At 38.0% G+C, this 22,593-nt stretch overlaps 1 protein-coding gene across 1 annotated transcript in view; it reads left to right on the top strand.

Annotated features, from left to right (window-relative positions):
• Positions 1 to 826: 826 nt before the first annotated feature.
• The window catches only part of LOC146564595 (semaphorin-7A), a 41,465-nt gene continuing 19,698 nt past the window's right edge, over positions 827 to 22,593 (top strand). Inside the window, exons 1-7 of the mRNA XM_085292488.1 lie at positions 827 to 1,191; positions 11,256 to 11,395; positions 14,035 to 14,097; positions 17,445 to 17,540; positions 17,885 to 17,990; positions 21,926 to 22,033; positions 22,291 to 22,430. Coding sequence (XP_085148614.1) covers positions 1,113 to 1,191; positions 11,256 to 11,395; positions 14,035 to 14,097; positions 17,445 to 17,540; positions 17,885 to 17,990; positions 21,926 to 22,033; positions 22,291 to 22,430 — 732 coding nt within the window. The 5' untranslated portion in view covers positions 827 to 1,112. The remainder of the gene's footprint in view (positions 1,192 to 11,255; positions 11,396 to 14,034; positions 14,098 to 17,444; positions 17,541 to 17,884; positions 17,991 to 21,925; positions 22,034 to 22,290; positions 22,431 to 22,593) is intronic.

The raw sequence follows: 22,593 nt of genomic DNA, 5'->3' as shown, positions 1-22,593 counted from the left end.
TGGCCTCCAGATGTTTCCACTCAGTCCAGAACTCAGAGAAAACCAGTGTGTGCGGTGTGTATATCTATTCGTTTCGATTGTGAGTGTGTGTATGTCAAACAGGGAGCATGTCCTGAGACGCCCTCACAGTTCTCCATAAGTGTGTGCGTATCCTACATGACTATGTAGGTGCGTGTAGTGTGGACTTAAATGTGTGTACTCTGTGTAAGTGTATTCAATTGTTGTCCAAAACCAAATATGGGGTTGTCTTTAGTCGGCCTCAGTTTTGACAGCATTACATTGGAATGTGTGGGGAGTGTGTAGTGCATGTATCTGCAGACCTCTTATTATTGCTCAGTTTAACATAGATATAAATCAAAGATTATTCTGTCAACTGATTCGACAATGCTAAATGATTGATTAATGATAGTTCTGACTATAAACTGTCACCATAAGAATACAAAATAAAATATCTCTTGTCCACACTAGGCTTTTAAAGAAAACTCATTAAGTGAAAATGCTGACTCTTTTGCAGAATTATCAACCTCAAGGAAATCCTCTGCAGACATGTAATGATCATGTTACAATGCCTATAGGTGCATAATAGACTGGAATTAAAATTAGGTTGCTTATGATTAAGGACGTTTGAATAATTTAGTTTGCCATATATTTAATTGGCATTAGAACATTTTCAAGGCTGTACGATGACACAAATGTGCATTATACCTTTAAGAGATACCGTGTACGATTCAAAATATCTATGAAAATCATTTTTTATCAGCAACAGGTATAATGTGTAATGCCTACACGCGCCAGCTGTAAAGCAAAAGCGACGTGTTTGCGCTCGTTTTTGCACTCCGAGTTTTCATTCCAGCGCCCCTGCTGAAAGGCTGCGCTCCCCCCTGTGCCTTTTGTTTCTGAGGTGGAGCCTGATACCCCGACTTTGCCAAACTGAATTGCCGGCGAAACAGACGGACAAGACAGGACCGGAACCAGCAGTCGTTCTCACGGCTCTGGGACGTGGCATATCTGGGGGGTCAGGCGGCTGCAAGGAAGAAGAAGGGTTTGGGGGAGCGCTTCGTACGGTTTAGTTAATTTCACAATCGACTTCACGCTACAGAGTGACGGGAAAGATGAATTATTTCGTACTGCTGTCGCTTTTCGCCACGGTTATCGTCGGAAAGTCACCTCGGCTGAAATTTGTTCTGCGTGGTAAGTAACTGCTGTAACCTTCATATATCGTGATGTTCTAATACATGCAGCAAATTATTTTTAGGAGTCAAGAATGTTTTGTGTTCTTATTTTGTGTACGGAATGAATGAGTGAATACTTGCACTGCTGGAGAGATGGACGGATGAGTGGATGGAGGGATGAGCAGATGTGAGTTATGTCATGGGGTAATGCACCCGTTTTTCAGTACTTCCTATTATCTTTTGTTTTCCTTTAATTGAAAAAAAAAAAAACCCTGCACACATAAAGCCAATAAAAACAGGGCTACCTCTGGATTAATCTCTGAAAACACCCCCTCCCCCCCGATGTCCAAGTAGTAAATTACGCGCTCCGCCGTTCAGGCCCTGCACACATGTCCCCGGGCTATAATAAGACGAGCACCAAGAAGAAAGCGATTTTTTTTCCTGTATAAATCTCAGTTTTAACAACTGTTAATCTAATGTAGGCCTACTGAAATCAGTTTCTTTGTGTTACCATTTTTTCAGGTTTCTCCGTGAGCACGGTCTGTCCAATCTGTATAAATTGGATATAATTTGTGCAACTCGTGCCTTTCTATCCGTCTTTTTGCCAACTTGTGTGTTCCGTTTATCTCAGAGCATTACAAGTTAGCGGTGTGTTCGTGTCTAGTTTGCATAGACTCTTATTGTAGTGGCTGTCCCTCCATATCTTCACATCTTCCAGACGCACAGAGCGGAATAAAACCACAAGTGCTTAAAAGCAATATTTTACTCTGCCAAGAGGGGGAACATGGCGCCTTTCCCCCCCTAACGCACGTCAAGGCTGTACCCTTTAAACACCCGTCTGCCGCCGCCGAAAAACATCATTACTGTGAAATATGACTCTTTGGAGGTTGGCACAGTCACTGTGCCTCCCGCGTCCTTGCGGAGCTGCAATGCGGGACACGGCAGCTGCTTCACACTGCAGAGGAAGGGTCCTATTCAGTGAAAAAGAGAACTGCTTTAGTGTAGCAGACAAAATAAATAAATATATCCTATATGTGTACACATGTACAGAAAAGCCAAGATGAGGACAGGGAGTGTGGAGCAACGAATGGAAAATTCCAACCCGCCTCCTTGTTATCTATTCCACTCACGCCTTTTTACACCTCACACAGTCCTCTAATATATTCAACAATCAATAGAGATGGGTGCTGTGTGTCAAGGTATTGGTATCTCTAACCCTCCCCGCGGATGTACAAAACGCACAAGATGACGGCCTGGACGTGCGTGTCATATCAATCAAATTCATTGTTACGCAATTTCAGGGTTAGCAATGAACGCCTATCCTTAGGACACACAAATCCAGAGACACACACAATTACACATGGAACACTGTCAGAGGAAATCCATCAAAGGCGCAGTCTGAAGCTTCAGCACCTCGGACAGCTCCGAGGTGCTCTAATGGTGAAAATATTCTCATTTTGTAGGCGTTTGCCAAATGAGGACATTAAACAGGGTTTCATACCTTCACAGAGTTGTTTGAAGGTTATAATCTTTCTTTTTCTTCTTTTTTTTTATAGATTAAAATAGTATTTCCTTTAGTGGTTAAGATAGGAGCTGGTGCTTTTGATTACGATATTATAGAAGCAAGGGTTGGAATTACTTTGCATTCATTTGGTATAGACTACACCTTTGTCCAAGTCCATTACAATAAGTGCATTCAAGCTAAGCACAGCAAGCTTTCATCCAAACTGTAAATATCTCCCCCCCCCCCCCCCCCCCCCCCCCCCCCCAAATGACAAAGAGGATGCAGGTACAATACATTTGAATTTTATGGTGGTCATAATTTTAAGTTGTGGTTTTTAGAGTCTTGACCCTAATTAATTTAATTTGGCTACACATTTTCGATATCCATATCTCAGTATGAATCAAAGCAATGCTACTGCCCAATAAAATACAGCACCCAGAAGGATCTTTAGGCCGAAGAATGGTAAATAAATGGTAAATGGCCTGCATTTGAATAGCGCTTTTCTAGTCCCTAAGGACCCCAAAGCGCTTCACACTACATTCAGTCATTCACCCATTCACACACACATCCACACACTCTTAAGTAAAGTTAAGAAACACCTCTTTAGAACAGTCACTAAAATCAGTCAGTCGATATGTTCTCCATTGTTCTCTTTCTCTTTTTTGTGTGGATGTGTGGACTACCAAGGATGATACAGAGAATTAAACGACTAATAAATCATCATATCCAGTGCAATTATAGTATAACTTACATGTTTTTTTGCAGAGTGCTGTAAGATGTTAATATGCCAACTGTGTGAAAAATAATTGGATTGCTTTTTTACTTAAGAGTGGTCTTTCTGACTAGCTGATGATTCTAAATTGAGGAGTCACTCTATGTTTTCCTCTGTTTTTAACAACAACTACTAACAAGTTAAAATGATCAAATTAAAGGCCAATTTAACCAAAGCAGCTGGCTGAAATATGCCAAAAAACAAAGCAGAGGGAAATTGCAGAGTAGCATGATAATGCTTTGTGAGCTGTACATAAAAACTACAGTTTATTAGGTAGACCTTGCTCGTACAGGGTTGGACACTGTTTTCTCTAAGCATAGATTCAACAAGGTGTTGGAAACATTCCTGGACATGCAAAGGAACAATAGGAAGGCTGTTGCCTTTAAATGATTCTAAATAGATTGTAAGGGGTCCAAGGTGCACCAAGAACATATGCTCAAGAAAGTGACACCACCATCAGCAGCCTCAAATGTTAATATTAGACAGGATGATGGTGGTTGTGGTGTAATGGTACTTTTAAGGTTTCATGTTGTTTATGCCAAATTCTGACCCTGTCATGGTCCTGCATCATTGCCTATTATTTTGAACTAATTTACTGTGTCATTTCTGTTTATTGATAAATATGTTCTGTTTCATTCTTAGTTTGCTTATTGTTGAAGTTTCCATCTTGTGTATTTCTTTGTTCTTTTGAGCCTCAAACCATTATTTCCAAATTATATTAGAGTTTATTTTTTGTCCTCAGTATTTCTTGTAACATCTTGTCATCTCCCCTATGTTTGGTTATGGTTCTCACTTTCTGTTTTATTTTGGTTGTTCCTTGTTTCTAGTGTCTTTTGTTGGGTTAATTCCCCTCATGTCTCATTGTCTTTCATTATTAACACCTGCGTCTCATAACCCAGCTGTGTTCACTTTCCTTAACTGCTCTCTTTTTGCTCATTTTTTGTCTGCACTTAACCTGCACTTGTGTGCTCCCTGTAAACTCTGGATTCTATTTTCCCTTGCAGATTTTGTATTTTTTTTGGACTTTTTCAACTACCTTATCAAATGTCACTATTTGGGTCCCAATTCCACACTTCATGATAGCTGTTAGTTTAACTTCCTGTTACCTTCCTGCATTCTGACCATCCTCCTCTGACATTAAAAAGGAATCTTTGTCCAGAGAACTGCAGCTCACTGGATATTTTCTTCTTTTTTGGACCTTTCTCTATAAACCCTAGAGATGGTTGTGTGGGAAAGTCCCAGTAGATCAGAATTTTCTTAGATATTTAGACCAGCGCATCTGGGATAAACAAAAATGCCATGTTCTTCCCAATTATGATGCTCAGCTTCAGCAGGCATCGTGGCCATGTGCATTGAGTCACTGCCATGTGATTGGCTGATTGGATTATGAGCAGTGAACAGGTGTACCCACTCATTAGTGTGTAATGCATTAGTGAGTGTACAGCACATTACACATAGAGATTTAAGCCAGATATTTATGTAGAATAGTCATAACAGCAGCTTTAATATCATATCAGTAAAGCAGAAACCATCAATATTCACCCACTGTTTTGTTTGCACTTTTTTGTTTAATTGGGGAAAAACTGTTCTGTTCTCCTCACTTCCTTAAGGGACTGAAACATAATAAGGATTTGGAATAAGGTTAACAATAGTTGTTGTTTTTTTTAAAGCAAGCTTAAGCCATGCTTTCCTTTATATTGTGTGTACATACCTAATGAGTGACAGTCACATTTGGCAATTACATAAAATGCATATATTGGCAAAGTAGGACAAACAGAGAAATCAAGAGAGAGGAAGACAGCCAGCAGCAAAAGAGAGTGAACACAGAAAGATAATTTTAAAGAAATACCCTGAGAGAGAGGAACAGCTCCTCCTCTCAAATATAATTTGACATGTACAGCATCTTAAATATCAGACAATTTCCCAGAAGTTCAGCGATCTTTTGTGTTGACCTTTCTCTTGGAGACTTAAACACATCAATACAAAATACTCTTGAACTATGAGTCTTATGGATATTCTCTTGTCATGTTAATAATGTGAGACGTTGAGATCCACCTTTTAAAAAAAACTGAATTAAAAGCTTTTATGCAAGTAAAAACAAACAAACAAACAAACAAAAAGCAGCAAACAGAAAAGCTTCAAAAGATCCCTTACCTTGACTCTGCTGCTATCTGTCTTGCTAATTTTAAGACGCTGTTAAATAAACAACTGTGTTCTACTCTTCTTTAATGTGCACATTTTAGTGCAAATAGAACTTAGCTTCTTTAAAAGTGACTCACTAATATGAAAAAAAAAAGTATTACATGCTCCTCCAAGAAGTTAAGTCTTCAGCCACTGAGTTTAATGAAGCTTTTTTTAAGCAACCAGCTAAAAAGGTTGTTTTTCTTAGTTCCTGGAAAGCTGACCTTTTGAAAATTCACGACTTCCAACCAGTAGTAATGATTAAGTGTCTGAGTAAAGAAAAAGGAAAGATACACACTGACACAGAACAGCAGAGAACATTTAGGAGCTCAGATTACACCCAGATGTGTCTGGCTCTTTGAAAAATTCTGTGGAGACATGGAAAAAGATGCTGTTAATATGAATGCACAATATGTTCCTACGCTCTGCTTTTGCTCTCGAGGCAGGCCACAGACACTCATATTCAAAAATGTTTTCTAATAAAGGATAGGTGGGGGAGGAGACTACCTGTAGTATAATTATGTTAACCCCTTAATGTCTAGTGTATCGTGTTTAATACATTAGTTTTGGTGGGCTTTTGAGACGTCTGCATCATTAGTGTAATTAAAAAAATTGTACAATACAATTTTATTCAATAAACAGAAAAAAAGAAGCTAAGTGTAGTGAATATGGTGCAAATTCATGTTCTCAATTATTATATACTTTGTATATTTGCCTTCCAAAGAACTTTTTGTGTGACAATATCTCCATCAAATGTTATAACACAACCCACGAATAAGGTGCAAGTACCCTGTACTTACATGCATTTTCCAGGCAAAAACTCAGGTTTTTGCAGGAAACAGTGAAACAATTACACTGTAAAACCTACAATAAAGGCGCAAATACCCTACTTGCATGCAATTTGCGAGCAACAAGGTGCAAGTAACCTGTACTTATGTGCGATTTGCAGGCCACAAATCAGGTTTTTGCAAGACACAATGAAACAAGTACACTGTAAGTACCCTGTTCTTTCTGGGGTGTGGGACGTGTTCGAGAGCGACTAAGGTGCATGAAATTTGCAGGCAACAAGGCGCTAGTACAACGTACTTATGTGTAATTTGCAGGCAACAATTGAGGTTTTTGCAGGATACAATTACGCTGTAAGTAACATGCATTTTCTGGGGTTCAGGCCTTACTACGGAGTCACTTAATCTTGTCTAATTTCCAGGTATTTTACAGGGAAAGAGTGTGAGGTTGAGCATTTTTATAAATCTTACTTTATGTGCATTTTTTGTGATTTTGCCTGCAGCTTGGTTGGCAGTGATGAAGCCCAAATTGGGCAGGCCGCTGTTACCGTTGCTCTTAGTTTAATTCTGCAAGTACATAGTTAGATTTCACACCTATCTCTGAGGGCCATGCATCTTTAGACTGTCTAGATTAGGAGAAAAAAAAAGGTGAAGGTCAGATTGAGTGCAGAGATGTAGACACGTAACCAGGGTAAAAGTCATTATACAGAAATAGGAGAGGGATGTTAGTATCCCAGATGCGACCTCGTCTGACCATGGGAAGTGGAATGACAAGAGGTTGTGACCAGCCCGTCCACCAACAAGGGAAGGCCAAGTCTTAACCACGGCCTCTCCCCAAAGTTTTTACCAATTAGATGAACCCACAATTCAATATATAATCCTGTGTAATGATAAGTTAGGTTTTCACTTTCAGGAAGTCGGCTACAGCTAACTGCTTGTAGACTGTGGTTTTCTGCCAGAGGGGGAATCCATGTACATGTTTAAGTATTTATCTGCTTGAGGCAAATAAATACTTAAAGACTGAATTGAGACTACCTCCCACTTTTATCTCAGAAAAAAAAAGAATCCTCAACAAGAGATGCAAATTGTACTTTAAATTATTTTAAATATCATAGCAGCCTAAGTAACTACTGCTTAAGTAATTTTCTGCATAATTTCACTATTCAACTGACTTCATATATTACCTATAAAACAGTAATAATCACTTTTCTCCATTTACTATTGGAAATTATACTTTGTTACGTACAGTCAAACTTTGGAGAGCATAGGCATCATCTGAGCATATAAACAATACTTACACTCAGAACAACCATGGAATTCACAAGTATTTTTCTTTTCAACTTGGAAAATGTCTTTTACTTTGTGACTAAATGTCCAAATCTTTCCTCTGACTGTCAGCATATTTTTGCAGAATCTCCCCAATTAGTAGAAAAGCAGACCAAAACTTTCTCAAGTGATTCCCAACTGTACGGACAAAAACTTAAGATTAAAAATAAATCTTTTTCATTATCATTTGGAGACCCAAAAAGTACAATGTGCAAGGCTAAATCATATATTTTATTTTGGCTTTTACAAACAAGCCATTACTACTACACTTACTGGCCACTTCATTAGGTTTACCTTGCTAGTACCTTGCTGGGCCCCCTTTTTCCTTCAGAACTGCCTTAATGATTCGTAGTATAGTTTTAACATGGAAACATTCCTCAGATATTTGTTCACCATATTGACATGATGGTATTACACAATTGCTGCAGACTTGTCATCTCCACATCCATGATGCAAATATCCAATTCCACTACATCCAAAAGGTGCTTTATTGGATTGGACTTGGTGGATGTCATTTAAATTCAATTCAATTCAATTTTATTTATACAACACAAATCACAACAACAGTCACCTCAAGGCGCTTTATATTGAAAGATTTAAATATAACACCATAATTCTTAGCGCTTCACATAATATGAACCCAATAAGATAGTGTGGATAGTATGTGGTTTAAACTGGGACTTAAGCCTTGTTATTAGATGGAACATAACATGTAATAATAAATATTGCATATTCTTATGATAATATTTAAAATATATATGTATATTTTTGTACATCAATCCAATACAGCAAAGAGAAGATTAACACATTCAGATCTGTGAGGGTCACTGGATTTGTGACTGGTTAAATCCATAAAACAGATCCAGCCTGTGTAAATATTATTTGTCATATGGTATTAAAAAAAAACACTTCAAAAACCTTAGAAACACTGCTCTGATGTATTGTAATGCATGATTATATATAAGGTCCAATTACTTATTTATTTTTTTAATCAAGCAAAGACGTGCCCACAGTTTTAGCACTGTACTCTCAGGGGAAACATTTTAGACCATTAGCTAAGGAAAACCACACTTAACTGAAAACTGATAAAGCTACTGTTCTGTTTTATGGTATATTCAGATTATGCCACGTAATAATCAGGAGGAAAACAACTCTGAGAGATTAATTATTGTTTTAGATCTTCTACACTCTTTATTCTTGTGGGGTGCAAAGTGACCTTCAACAACAATGGCTACGCTGCTAATAGGAAATGACATCATCTGACTGGTGGCTTTCATAAAAAACAAAATAAAATAATAAAATTGTTGTGCTGAGTAGAGAAAGCTGGGTTTACTGAAACAGTGTCTCAGATGTGGACCAAAGGTTCCTAATTTTACATTTTTGGAAGTCCCCATATTAGAGAAGAGGATTAGGGCCACTGCATGTGGTAAAGCTGTATTTGGGTGAACACCTTTCAATTTTATTCTGATTTTTTTTTTTTAAATGTTTGCTGTTGTCCAATCCAAGAAGCTTAACTGTTTTTTCCTCTTTCGAAAAAAGAGTGAAGTAACATAGCCTTAGGAACCCGTTTTGCTTCTGTTAACTGCTAAAGCAAATATTCATACAAATCTATTGTGTTTATTCAAATCTGCACGCTCTTATGTCTGCCTTAAGACTATCACTGTGAAACTATACTCTAGTTTCTCTATAGCCCACTTCTTTGTATGTTTCTCACTTCCTTGTGAAGTACCAGGCTCATCAAGTAGATTACTGCCAATAAAAGCGGCCGCTGTTTCCATAGAAACTTGCCAGCAACCTGTATTGCTACCACTCACCACTACTGCATCCTGGTTCCTGCTATCAAACTCGATGTCTTTTTCACTTCAGGGATAAAAAGAACATCTAGTCTCTCAGAAGCATTTATGGGGGCATGATAGTTTTTGATGTAAAGCTTTCAGAGGTTTTTCTGAAGTATCTTTTAAGCAAATAAAATGTTGAAATATCTCCTGGAGCAAAGACTAATCAAAATGAAAAAGGATGGCTGCATGAGATGTTTTATACTCTAATATTTTGGTTCCATAGCATTCACTATCAGACACAGCTTTTAAGAACTCCGGAAAATCATTTGGTGCCATTCTTTATTTAAATTTGTCTTTTAACTAGTGGGTGCGGTTTTAATCTATTTCTAAACACAGGCACAGTTGCAGTGTAGGTAAGTGTGAGTCTGATTGGATCTGTGATTCAGAGATGCCCAAATGTACTTTTGATTCAACCAACAATCTGTGATAGGATTTGCCCACATGATTATTCTGGAGATTTCTGTGCTCCCACCAGATGCCCTTTTCCTCTGACACATAAGCAGGGTTGACTCACTGTTTAATGGAAAACCACAAAGGGCAGTACTACTGGATCAAGTGCTTTGATAAATCAAAGCATTCTTAGACAGTACTTTCTAAACTACTTTCTTGAGCTTTTGTTGCTGTTTTTGACCTTACAATAATACATTTTTCTATTGATTTCTTATGAATTGGAAACAGCTTTTAAAGTATGATTTGAAAAATCTACATCTCCTTACTTCTCTTTTTTATTCTTAATTATTTTGTAGTAGCTGTGGTATTTTAATAGTTCACAGGTAAAAAGACACACATAAGGAGGAAGGTCCAGAATTAAAAGTTGAATGTTTTCACACAAAAATCCAAGAAAAACATGAAATCAACCTTATAAGAGTTCTGCAAAGAAAACAGAAAGGGGAAGAAACTTTGAATGTGGCGTGGGTGTTTGTGCCAGATGGGTTGGTTTGACTTTTTCAGAAACTGCTGATACAGTTGAACCTTATTTCTCTAGGGGTTTACAGAGAATGGTGTGAGGGAGAAAATACCCAGTGAGCAGCAGTTTTATGGTGTTGTCTTGCTGTTGTCAGAGGAGAATGGTTAGACTGCTCAAAGCTGAAAGGAAGGTAACATTAACTCAAGTAACCACTCGTTACAGCCAAGGTATACAGACGAACATAGTTAAATACACAATAAAGCAGAGTGACACTGGGTTCCCTGTTCTCAGCTAAACCCAAAAACTGAGGCAACAAATTTGACAGGCTCAGTAGAATTAGATGTTATTTCAAATTTGCCTATTACCCGACTATTGTCTATCCCTTTATGACCACAGTGTGCCCATATACGCTATGATGAATTAAGGCCTTCCTTTGAAGGTAAAAGGAAATACAACGGGTAAACAAGAGGTGCACAAAACTGTACTACTGAATAATAACCAAGCATTAACCAAGCAAGAAAGGAGAGGAAATGATGGACAGCAGTAATAAGAATTCAAAAGCTTGACAAATATGTTTATAGCAGTAGGAACGGATTTTATTAAAAACTGAAATGTTTGCTGCTGTCATTGTTTTTTTGTTTTTTTTTAATCTTTTACCACAGGGAGCATTTTAATTGTACATGTTAAAACATAAATTTTCATAACAAAAACAACAATGTACTCTGACAAAGCTCTCATTTGTTGGCTCATCCCTTTTATTTGTCCCTCAGAGCCCTCCAGGTTCCATTTCAACAGACCAGAGAACTATATCAGCATGTACCACCAGGAAGGGAGTGACACCCTTTATGTAGGCGGCAAGGCAATGCTCTACATGTTGACGTTCACATACAGAGGGGTTCGCGACCTGCAGGTACTGTTTGCTTTTAGCTGATTTTTCTGACTTATACCCAGGTGATTAAATAAAGTGGTTCTTTTAGGATGGTGTATTATTATGTATATTTTATTTATCTATTTTATTTTAGATATGGAACTGTAAAGTAAATATAAATGATAAGACAAACTGCCACATAAATACTTCCAAACCTTGACCCTGTCCACCACCTTCATAAGCAACTTCAGCAACTGAGTTTGGACGTGATGTCATTAAAAGTTGTATGACTCACAGCAGAATATTGATCTAAGTAGAGATTTAATTAGGGAGACTGATTCTAAATACCTCTATCCAGACCTTTAAGCCAAATGAAGAATCATTTTTTTTCCACAGCCAAAAATTAGAGACATTCTGCACCAGTTAGTGGGCAGCCTCCAGGTGTGAACAGGGAAGTCAATGTTAGCACAGACCTGCCAGTCTACTCTGGATAGAATAGGAGTGAGCTATTAAAATTTGTTTAGTCACTTTGGAACATTTTCTTTACACATCTACTCTAGCAGATAGTGAGCTTAACTTTGCATAAAGACTCAAGAAGTGGAAAACAGGGGTGTCTGACCTTTTTTATGATAAATTCTTAATGGACAACTGTGTATTTATTCTTAAAATCCCTGGTTTCAATTTTTTGGAATGAATGAAGGTCTAATTAATGAACTGCTTTACCAAAGTTGTCAGGAGGTGGACATTATTGCATGGTATTATTTTATAAGGTAGCATATGAGATTTGTTGAAGAAATCTGTTTGTGGTACTAGTAAGCATTACATGATGTGTTTATTGTGTTTCTTGGAAAATGAACTGTATTTGGCACTGGGAATTAAATGTAACCAGAATTCCTATACCTGCTGAAAATAGACACCCTGTAAATGCATTTTAATTCACAAAAGTCTCTTGCTTTTGAAAGTATGGCTAACCCTCTTACTGTTTGATATGAGCTGTGGGATGAAAACAAATATAGCTGCTATCCTGCTGTGAGGACGACACAGAGAGCCAAAGAGGGCAGAGAGAGAGAGAGATCACTAGTCTGCTGCTGGCCCATTAAAGCAAATCTAGTCAAGACCAAGGCAGTTAGGTCAGGCATACATTCATTTCTTTCTATGAGGATAGAAAACATAATTCACTGAGCTAATAAGGTGAGGATACTGTAGGCACGAGATTACACTGTGTGCACTACAGCATAAACACTGACTAGCCAAGCAAATTGAAATTGACTGTAAACTCAAATAGTTTGCTAAAAATAAATATGTCCTACTTTTTGGAATGATCGAAGGCTTATTTGGTGGTTGTGACTCAGAGAGAGGTGATGTATTTGGCAATTAGGAGATGCTTTCAAGTGAAATGGTGTGTTTCTACGTTTATTTTCACAGTAAGTGACAGTTTGACAGGATGAGTTACATGCAGTGCAGCTTAGAGGAGTTGTCATGTCAGTGTGTGGAGAGAGAGAAGAGAGGACCCAAATGCAGGCTGGTGAAGGATGCGGACGGTGTTTATTACAAACACGAGAAAAACAGAACATAAGACACTGAGTGAGTGAGTGAGTGGTGAGTGAGTGAGTGAGTGAGATGAGCTGACCTGGAAGCACGCAAGAGATTGACGATGACAAGACAATGAACAGAGGGAAACTGAGGGCTTAAATACACTGATGATAAAAAACAGGTGAGAACACAGCTGAACTAAGTCTGACTAATAACACAGGAAGCAGAAATGAACATAATGCACACAGACAAAAACCTAACACAATAAAACAGGAAACAGGGATGGAAAACTAAATGGTGACAAAGAGTATAGACAGAAGAAAATAAATGCCTAAGAGCATTATACATCAAATCTTAATATCACTGACACAGAATGAAACAGTGAGGGATTGTTTATTGAGATTCAACACTTGTAGAGTCAGACATTTGTGGTAAAAGGTCAAAAAACCCAGTTATTTACTTTGCAATGAAGAACCAAAGCTTGTTTGACAGATACAATGCACAAGCATTTTTTTCAAAAGGATAATTTTGCTATGCAACTTAACACTGCTCATTCGTGGAAGGACTGTCCCAGGTAAGAGTGGAGGAATTACACTACACAGTCGACCTCCGCACTATTCCTGGATTCTTCTGTAGAGCGTAACTCCAAATTAGTCAGGGAATATTCAACAATCACCATGCATACCGGGAGTTGACTGTTGGTCATTTGTCCAATAAGGTTAGTATGACTTACAATGTACAGTAAGTGTAGCGATTGTAAATTGTTTAAATTAATGCATATAAAATATGCACTGGTATCGTTTTAGATGGTCCACAACTTGCCAATTCAAAGCAGAGAATTGAGCTAAAACATTTTCATTGTTGTAAAACAGTGTACTTTACCCTGAGAATGTTCCTTTCAAATTCATGGCCATTTCTGTAGGGCTGTTGAAGGATATTCTGTGAAAATGTGGAAGCAAGGTAAGGAAGACGAGGACTCCAAAGTGAAGCTGTCAAGTAATAAAGTGACTCTTGAAGGCACTGAAAAGCCGTAGTGTCATATAATATTGTGTGTATTGTATTTTAGAAGCTCCAGCCAGCTCAGTGCATGCTGAAACAGAGAATATTGAAGTAAGTTGGCACAAACTAAACAATCACTCCTCCCACAGATCCCAGCGGTATCGGATCAGACTGCAATTGATACCTGCAAGGCAAAGGCTGCACCACTCGAGGTAGAAAGTCCTCTTCACCGTCAGCACCTCCATCACTTCAGCAACACCCCTCATCCATAATTGATATCATCCTCTTTCTTATACCATCATCATTATTATCATCCGCAGCAAGGTTTGTGTCCAATGTCAGAATGTTCACGTCTGACTTTTCAATTCAATTATTCACATAAAGCTTATGTTAAATCTTAAGAACTTAAGACACCAAATAATTCAAATGAGCATTGTAAAAACATGCACTAACAAACAACAGCATAGAAAATGATAATCCATGCAGATGAGATAAAATTACACAGGAGACACTGTCACCTCGATAAACAAACACTGTGCAGCTGAGTGAGCAGTGGATAATTACATTGAATAATTTGTGACTCCACAGAGAAAATGAGAGAAAAGCAGTATTAAAACAAAAAAGTGGCAAGATAAATCTTCAGTTGAGAGTTTAAATACTCTGAGAATAAGACACAATACGTTCCATTAAATACTGAGGGTCAAAATCTGCATTTGTTAAGTAAAGGAAATAAGGGGATTATAAACCTTAAGTTGAATACTTACACCACCTACACCTACCAGCTTTCATTATGCAGGCAATGTAAAGGTCAACGTATAGTTTTGGGACTATGATGCCACAAGAGTCCATGTGCTGTACAAAGAAATAATTCAATTCCTGCTGCATGGAAGCACTATAATACCAGAGCAGACAGAGGAAGTCTCTCAATTCAATATTTTATGGAACAATAATTAAATAAGTTGTGAATTCAGTTCAATGCAGTTGTGTTTATGAAGTATACATTCACAACACCACTTATGAGCAACCACTTGTGAGTGGTGAGAAGTAAGCTGCCATGCAGTGGTGGTGTGCAAATGTTAAGATGCTGAAAAGGAGGAATAGAAAAGAAATGCTCAGTATTCACTGGAAGTCACCAGAAGCCTACAGTAGCATAACTAAGGCCCCAGTCAAAGAGGTCTAGAGAGAGGCACCCACCAGCTCGGTGAAAACCCATTGCAACTGGTTGCAGGAGGTAACTGGCAGTCTCTGTGAAATCAACTGCTAAAGCCCCATTCACACAGGCCTATAAACCAATCAGTGACCCACTTTAAGCAATCACTAGGGAAAAGCGTGTATTACATAGGTGGTTGGTGATTGGTTGGTAGGGGTTGCTGGCAGTTGCTAGTTTAAAACTTGTCACAACGAGATATAAATTGTTGCACCAAAAATGTCCTTGCACTAGCTTTGTGCAGTAGCAGATTGCTGCAGATGCCCTTACTATAGATGGGAGAAGTTTACATGTCTGCAAACACTGCCAAATTACTCACCAGGTTCCAGTGAAACTGTGAAAAGTGTGACTCAAGCTAGAGATCTACTGGCTTCAAAAAGTTTTTGAAACGTGTTGGTTGCAGTGGCAAGGCACACTGTTAAGTTTGAAGGCAAATGTGCTCCACTTCTGATTTCTGTAGTGAAGCTGTAAGTGAAACTTAAAGAAGCTTCACTATAGCCCAGAAAATAAATGGCCAATATTTACAGACGAGTCAGTGTTTTCCATGCAAACCATTTGTGACCCCAGCAATCTGCTAACAACCAAAGAAATCACAACAAGCGCTTTGGTTCAGCACCTCTTACATTCTTTCCCTAGATGAGATAAATAGAAGGTAAATTACAAATTCTATAGTGATTACTCTGTGCAAAAATGCACTTCTGAATGTATCTGATGGTAACATTTAGTCAGCCTAGAATTCTACTAAAGCAAAAAATTACCCTTCATATCACAAGGCAAAAACCGATAACAAAAAGATGTAGCTGAAGTTATGGCACAGAAGAAAGGGCAACCAGAGCTAAAGCTTACAGAAAGTCTGATAATGACAGATGGTGGAGAATGAAATACCCTGAGTCATGCAGCAAAACCTTGTCCCATGAAGGACAAGAGGCCAAATTTTCAGTAATTCACAACCACTGAGTGTGTGAAAAACAAGTGAGATGAAGGTTGAAAGTTATCCGTAGGTAGCAGACTGAGTGTAATTTCACAGACTGATTGCATATCCGAGAAGGTTTTAAAGAGTCTGTCCACTTCAACATCAGTCATCAGCACAGTCATTTTACAAAAGCTATGCACAATAAATACACACAACAACAGAAACAAACCATATTGAACACAACAAGAAGAAACTAAAACTCTTTTTTGACACTGTTCTGAATGGGACAGCTACAAAGAAATTTTCTGCATGTTGAAATGTTCTGATTTTAAACTTGAATCTACCAAACCCAAGGACAGCCACTCATTCCATAAAGTAGTTTAATGATGTGGTTTGTGCCTCTGGAGGAGCTTTGTTAGTTCTGAAGAAATGACTCACTTCCCATCAGTTAGTATAGCATGGCTTGGGGACTCTGATATGTGAAGAATGGTTGGTAGTTTACTCAAAAGTACCTCTTGCTTGCTTCTTGAGGAACAAAAATTTGCTTGTTCCTCCGCCAGATAGCTTATAGCATTTCAGGCATGTAACTTGACATTTAAACTCACTTACTTTGACTTCACTCCTGCATTTTAGCCTGAACAACTGAAAATCACTGCCGAAAGTAGAACAGAAGAATAGAAACTTGCATACGCTCAGTGAAAACCAAACATAAATAAATAAATAAATGTCAGCCCACACTATTGCCTACCCAACCACCTACATATCCACCTACTCACACTCACACAAGCTCTGGCCCCAGTCTTTGGATTTTGCGATGCACCTTCACTGTCTCCAGAGACCCATTTGGATTTGTGATAGATTGCTTACGAAAAAAATACACATCTCATTTTTTATTAAACGCACATTCCAACAAACATCTATTAATTGTGAGGATACTAGGAATATATTTTCATCTTCCATCTAGCAGTGGATTTGGGATAGGAGTCTGTTTTTTGTGCTTAGTAAATAAGTCATGCATATGGAATATTGCAGTGATGTACTGCAGGTTTAAGCCTCCTGAGTGCTGTCTGCCAAAAATGTTTGGCGCATGAATGGCTTCCAATTTTTCTTAAATCTCTTTTGGTAATCCACTCTTTCTCTCATAATCTGCCGTGTGTTGTGCTCTTGCTTTGTCTCTCAAGCCCTCTATTCCACATTGGGCTCTTTCCCTGTTTGCTTTTTCAGTCCCTTGGTGTGTTTTTTTGTTGTCTTTCTCCCTTTGTGCTGTACCTTTCTCTCTAATCTCTTTTTCACATACTCTCCTCTGTTTTCCCTTTCTCATTTTAATCTGTAATCCCTCTACCTATCTGCACTTCTTCCCATTTTCATCTTGCTTCTGAATCATTTTCTGCCTTTGTCTATGTCTGTTTATCTCACTCATGTGCCTTTTTCTCTAACAGCTGGAGTGTGATAATTTCATCACAGTCATTCAGAAAGTAAATGACACATTCATAGTATGTGGGACAAATGCTGGAAACCCCAGGTGCTGGATGCTGGTAAGAGATTTCTTTAAGTACGTGTGCTTCCCTTTGTAGTGATGTGAGTGCTTCACTTAGAGTCTAAGTAATCCATGGATCAATTGTAATTAGAATTTATTTATCTTCTTTCTTATTTCCTTAGTTGGTTAGATAAGGGCTGGGAGTTTTTCTTTCCACAGAGGGCATTTTCACTTCGTGATGAATATGTTACCCCATGGCTAAGTTGAAATGTTCTAAACTCTGTGTTGTAGTAGAAAGATAAGTGGGTGCTGGGTGTAATACATTTAGACACAAAATGAAATGAATAGAGTTTAAAAGCTACACCTCCACTGGGCTTGATTGTCTTTGCCTTCTTTCTGCAGGTTAATGACACAGTGCTGACTGATGTACAGGGTGCTGGGCAGATATCTTCAGCCTCTCACATATCACCGCAATTCCCTTCCCATAGGGCCATCAGCTTGCCTGCAGGTAACACAAAAAAGACCTGCAGTAGTGTAAGTTCATGTGTATATGATAGAAAAGAATACTGTTTTGATACTAGCAAATGAAGGCACTGCAATAAAATATGCCTGACAAAGCAGACTCAGTAGACCCAACAGATCTCAGCTATAGGCAACATACAGCATACTGGCGTCCAATGTGGCTTAAGTGTTCAAACCAAAGGAGAGTTTGTGGTAGTTTTTGATGGTTTGATCTGAAGAGAATGACCCTCATCCACACCAGCAACAAAAAGAATATAATTTACAACTATAAGAATATTAGTACAGTGGTGGTAGCTATTAACTACACTAACAACTAAATCCACAATCCAAACTTAGCCCTCAATTAGGATTTGTTGCTTCATTTCGTTCTGTCTTTTATTTAGTTAAATCACAGTAAAGTCTTGGGATTCACTTAACACAGTTTACTATGATGAGCTTGGTTCAACTGCATCAACATAGAGAATATAGGCAAAGGCTACAGGAAGCGCAGGTGTTATATACTCCATGTGTCTTACTATGATACTACAATCCCACCTATATTTTAAAGAGCAAAACTACATGTGACATTTGTGAATTACTGAGCCCATAAGAGCATGTGACTTGAGAATGGTGCAAAGGTAACAAAAATAATTTATATAGCTGTAAAATAAAATACATCTTCAAATTTTGAAGGCAGTCAATCAAATATACTGGCGTTTAGTTTAGTTATGTAAAAAAATCTATCCTGTTCAATTCATTTTACTGTCAGTATTGATGTTAGAACTGGACATCAAACTAGCATCTTATGAAAGCAATCAAAGCTCAAAATTAATTGTGCTACAGCGAAGCCTGTAATCACAATGAGACTGAATGATGATTACAGGTGTGATGGTTACCAACAGTGAAATACAGAAAAACTCATCTGCAAGCAGCAATAAGAGGGCAGGGGGTTCAACAGGGTTCAGTCACCATGGCAACTCATGTGATCTTGTTAAACGTGTGTCTGCAAGCACGTGATAAGAAAGAAAATGCATTTTTGTGTTCATTGCAGCGCTTCCCAAGAAATCTCGAATGTCAGGGAACAGTGCTGCATCTGTGGACCAAGTTTGGTACCAACAAACAGTTGCTGAAATTTGATCTCACTTTCTGTCTGGTAGTTTTGCTGCCAAATTTCATTGGCAGTAGGAAACAAATGGCTTTGAAAATCTTGAATCCATCTTATAATTTCACTGAGGGTTGGCCTAAAGATAATACAATCCAATTTTAATAAAGATCTGAAGAATAAATGTGACCTGTTAATAATTATTGACATCCGGCAGCTATTCATGAAAATTCGATATAGCTTACATCACAAGTTGACCTTGGGATTAATTATTTGGCCTTTGGGCATCTTGAGGCTTCTGGTTTTGAGAATAGAATAGAATAGAATAGAATAGCCCTTTATTGTCATTGTACATGTACAACGAGATTGTGGGTTGTTTTGGGTTTGGTTTTGTTTTTTAAACGTAGAATAGCCTGGCTGTGGCTGTGGCTGACAACTGATTTTAGAAATGCCTTTAAAACAACCACGACCACTAAGTGCTGTACAGAAGAATAAATGAAAGATGTATTTAAAAAACAAAAAAACAATGACATACCAGCTCACATGAGGTATAAATTCAACTAACAAAATGAATAAAAGGCATAAAACATGAGCAGAACAGCAAAAACCATAATAAAAGGTTAAAACAACTATGGGTGCGCAACTTCACTGCTTATCCCCAGTGATCATTCTTTTGGGATAATAAAAGAAGAAACTGGTAGTAATGATGAATTAATGTTATTGTTTTTTGTTTTTTTTCTCAAATCTCACTCGGTTCATTTTTGTACGAGGGACTCTTACTTTCTATGGCAAAGTGACAGCTTTGCCAAAGATCTTATTTTAGAACAAAGCCACCTTCAAATCTTTATATTAACTTTGCTCATTTGCGACAGGAGCAGCAGTGTGACACTTGTGTGCCTCTGACTCCCAGGAGCCATCTGTCTCTTATTATCAACCTCTATTCATGTAATGCAAATGAGTGAATGCTTTTATCTGAAGTACCTCACAGTGTTTTAAAGAGTCAGTGCTTTACAGGACTGATGTGTTTGCAGATTTTAAAAGCCAATGTGTTACTTTTCTAGAGCACATGGTGTCTGGATTAAATCTGAGTCTTCTGTTCAGTTTGCGCCATCAAAATGACGTAAATGCAAATAGGTTTGAAACTATTATTGTACTTTAAGAATGAATAATTACCATCTGGGTTAATTCCTTATTGTTCACATTTTAAATAGTTTCTTCAGCATAACACTTTTGAACAAAAATAAATCATGACTCATTTCTAATGACTCCAATCTAACAAGTACAGACCCACTTGTGCAACCACATAATGTATTATATAAAGCTTACTGTGCAATTTATCATTGTCACCATGTGCCAGTCATTAATAAAATGCTATATGTGGACAGGAGCCATAGGCCAGTATATTGGTTTTGAGGTTATAAAAGTAAAACTAATTAGCCAGCCTTAGAATATATGTCATCCATTAATTAAAGAATTAATGATAAATCAATAAAGGAAGTAATGAAAGTAATGATTTATTAATTTAATGCCTCCAGCACTTAAAGCTGTTAAATGTTTTTTGTATGTTTTTATCCATCACAGTTGAGCAACATAAGTCATTTCAATCAATTTTATATAGTTAAAAGTAACGCTTAGTGGAAGGCAGTTGAATGAACATGGCATTCACCACATCAATCACTTAATGAGTTTACTTACACAATAATACCTATAGCATTTAGGTGCACGTAAAAGAGGACACAAACACTAAAGCATTGATGTAAAGTGCTGCATCTGACACCCTGAAAAGCTCATGTCTTCTTGCTACCACCAACTATGCTCAAAAGGTTTCAAAATTGTTTGAAAATGGAGAGTTTAATGTGTATTCCTGTGCCTTAATAGATCATGCACATAATTAAACATCCACAGACCAGTGAGTGTCTGTTATGTGAGTGAATTTATTTATTTATTGTTTTTCTCCAATTATCTCATCTCTGTTCATAGCAGCGATGATGGATTTCTACATACCCTCTTGAGTGGCAATCCCAGTTCATATTTGGTGAAAATGCAGATCTGCTAATGAACTGTAATGCTCTTAATTTGTATTTCTCCTAAATCAAAGGCAAATTTCGGTGATATAATTCACCCGTTTCATGAGACTGATTTACAAGACCTAAATGCCCCGCTTCATTCCCCAACAAATAGAGCTCCTGGTTGTGCGGTTATTTGGGATCACATTAACATAATAGAGATGTTTCTAATTAAACTAACATTTTATTGGTCATACTGCCTGATGAGAGACACTATTTGTTAAACCGCACTCTTCAGAGGGGTTGTTTGAAGAAACACTCAAATCAGTGAGAGGTCGCACTGCAGGATGCTCTTTCAGATTGGGATCGATTGTGGAAGCAACGAGCCGGCCCTTTGCTTGAGCTGAGCAGCATTCAAATAAAGATCAATCCTAATTAAGATGTTAGTGCCATGATTTCAAATGCTCCCCTCTGCATTGCTATGGAGACGGAGCTCTAACTGGGGTTTGGTGATTGGTAGCTGCTCATCAGTGCAGTGAGCTATTCTGGCTTGATGTCTTCTTTGCTCTGGCTTTTCTTTCTCTCCCCTGGTTTTTTTTTAAAATTCTGTCTTTGTCCCCTGATCCTCTTTTTTTTCTCGACTCCCCTGCTTTCTGTTTAATGTTCTCTTCTCTGTATCTTTCTCAGTCACTCTTTTTCTTGTGTCACTCCAATCTCTCTTCCTCTCCCCTTGAGCCTTGTACAAATCCATCAAGCTCGCAGTATGCCTTCTATTTTTTTTACCCACTGTTCACCCTCTATTTTCTTGTCCATTTTTCTTCCTCGCCATCTTAGATGGGAGTCTGTATTCTGCTATGTCGTCGGTAGAAGGTCATTCCGGCTCGATACGGCGTACGTTTGGCTCCCAGAAACTCCTGAAGACAGAGAACGTTTGGCTGTTAAGTGAGTAGGAGGAGGGAAGTCACGCAGAAACCGTACAGGTTTAGACTAATGCATATGGAGATGGTGGGTGGTTCTGTCTGTAAATCATCTACTATTATTCCCTTGGGAAAAAACATGTAGGTGTATTCACTCTCAGAAATCTAACTACTGTGATTAACCGTTTACACAGCTACTGATTCTCCCAATTCTTTTTTTTCACTAATAAAATATGTTATTATGTAAAATAATCAAGTGTTGCTTATCTGCCTCATTATCAGATCCACAGTTTGCTGGAGCATCTATAATCCCCTCCTCAGAAAAATACAAGGAGGAAATCTACTTTTTCTTCAGTGAATTCAACAAGACAGCCAGAGTGGACGAGGAGCCATACAGGGCTCGCATAGGCCGAATATGCATGGTAAACATCCTGCTCGTTTTTGGAAATTTTCTGCTCTCCTATGTGATTCCTGACTGACTCACTCAATTGATTGTTAAATGAATTTCAAAATAAATAATCCTTAATGAAATTATTGATGGTTAAAGAAAAACATTGAGGCTTTCATTGATTACCGTTGCAATTA

Source organism: Mchenga conophoros, linkage group LG11 (genome assembly GCF_057382185.1).
Source record: "Mchenga conophoros isolate Kocher_MC1m ecotype Shallow Benthic linkage group LG11, M_conophoros_male_GT1.1, whole genome shotgun sequence".
Lineage (NCBI taxonomy): Eukaryota > Metazoa > Chordata > Actinopteri > Cichliformes > Cichlidae > Mchenga > Mchenga conophoros.
This window is presented reverse-complemented; position numbering and strand designations above follow the sequence as displayed.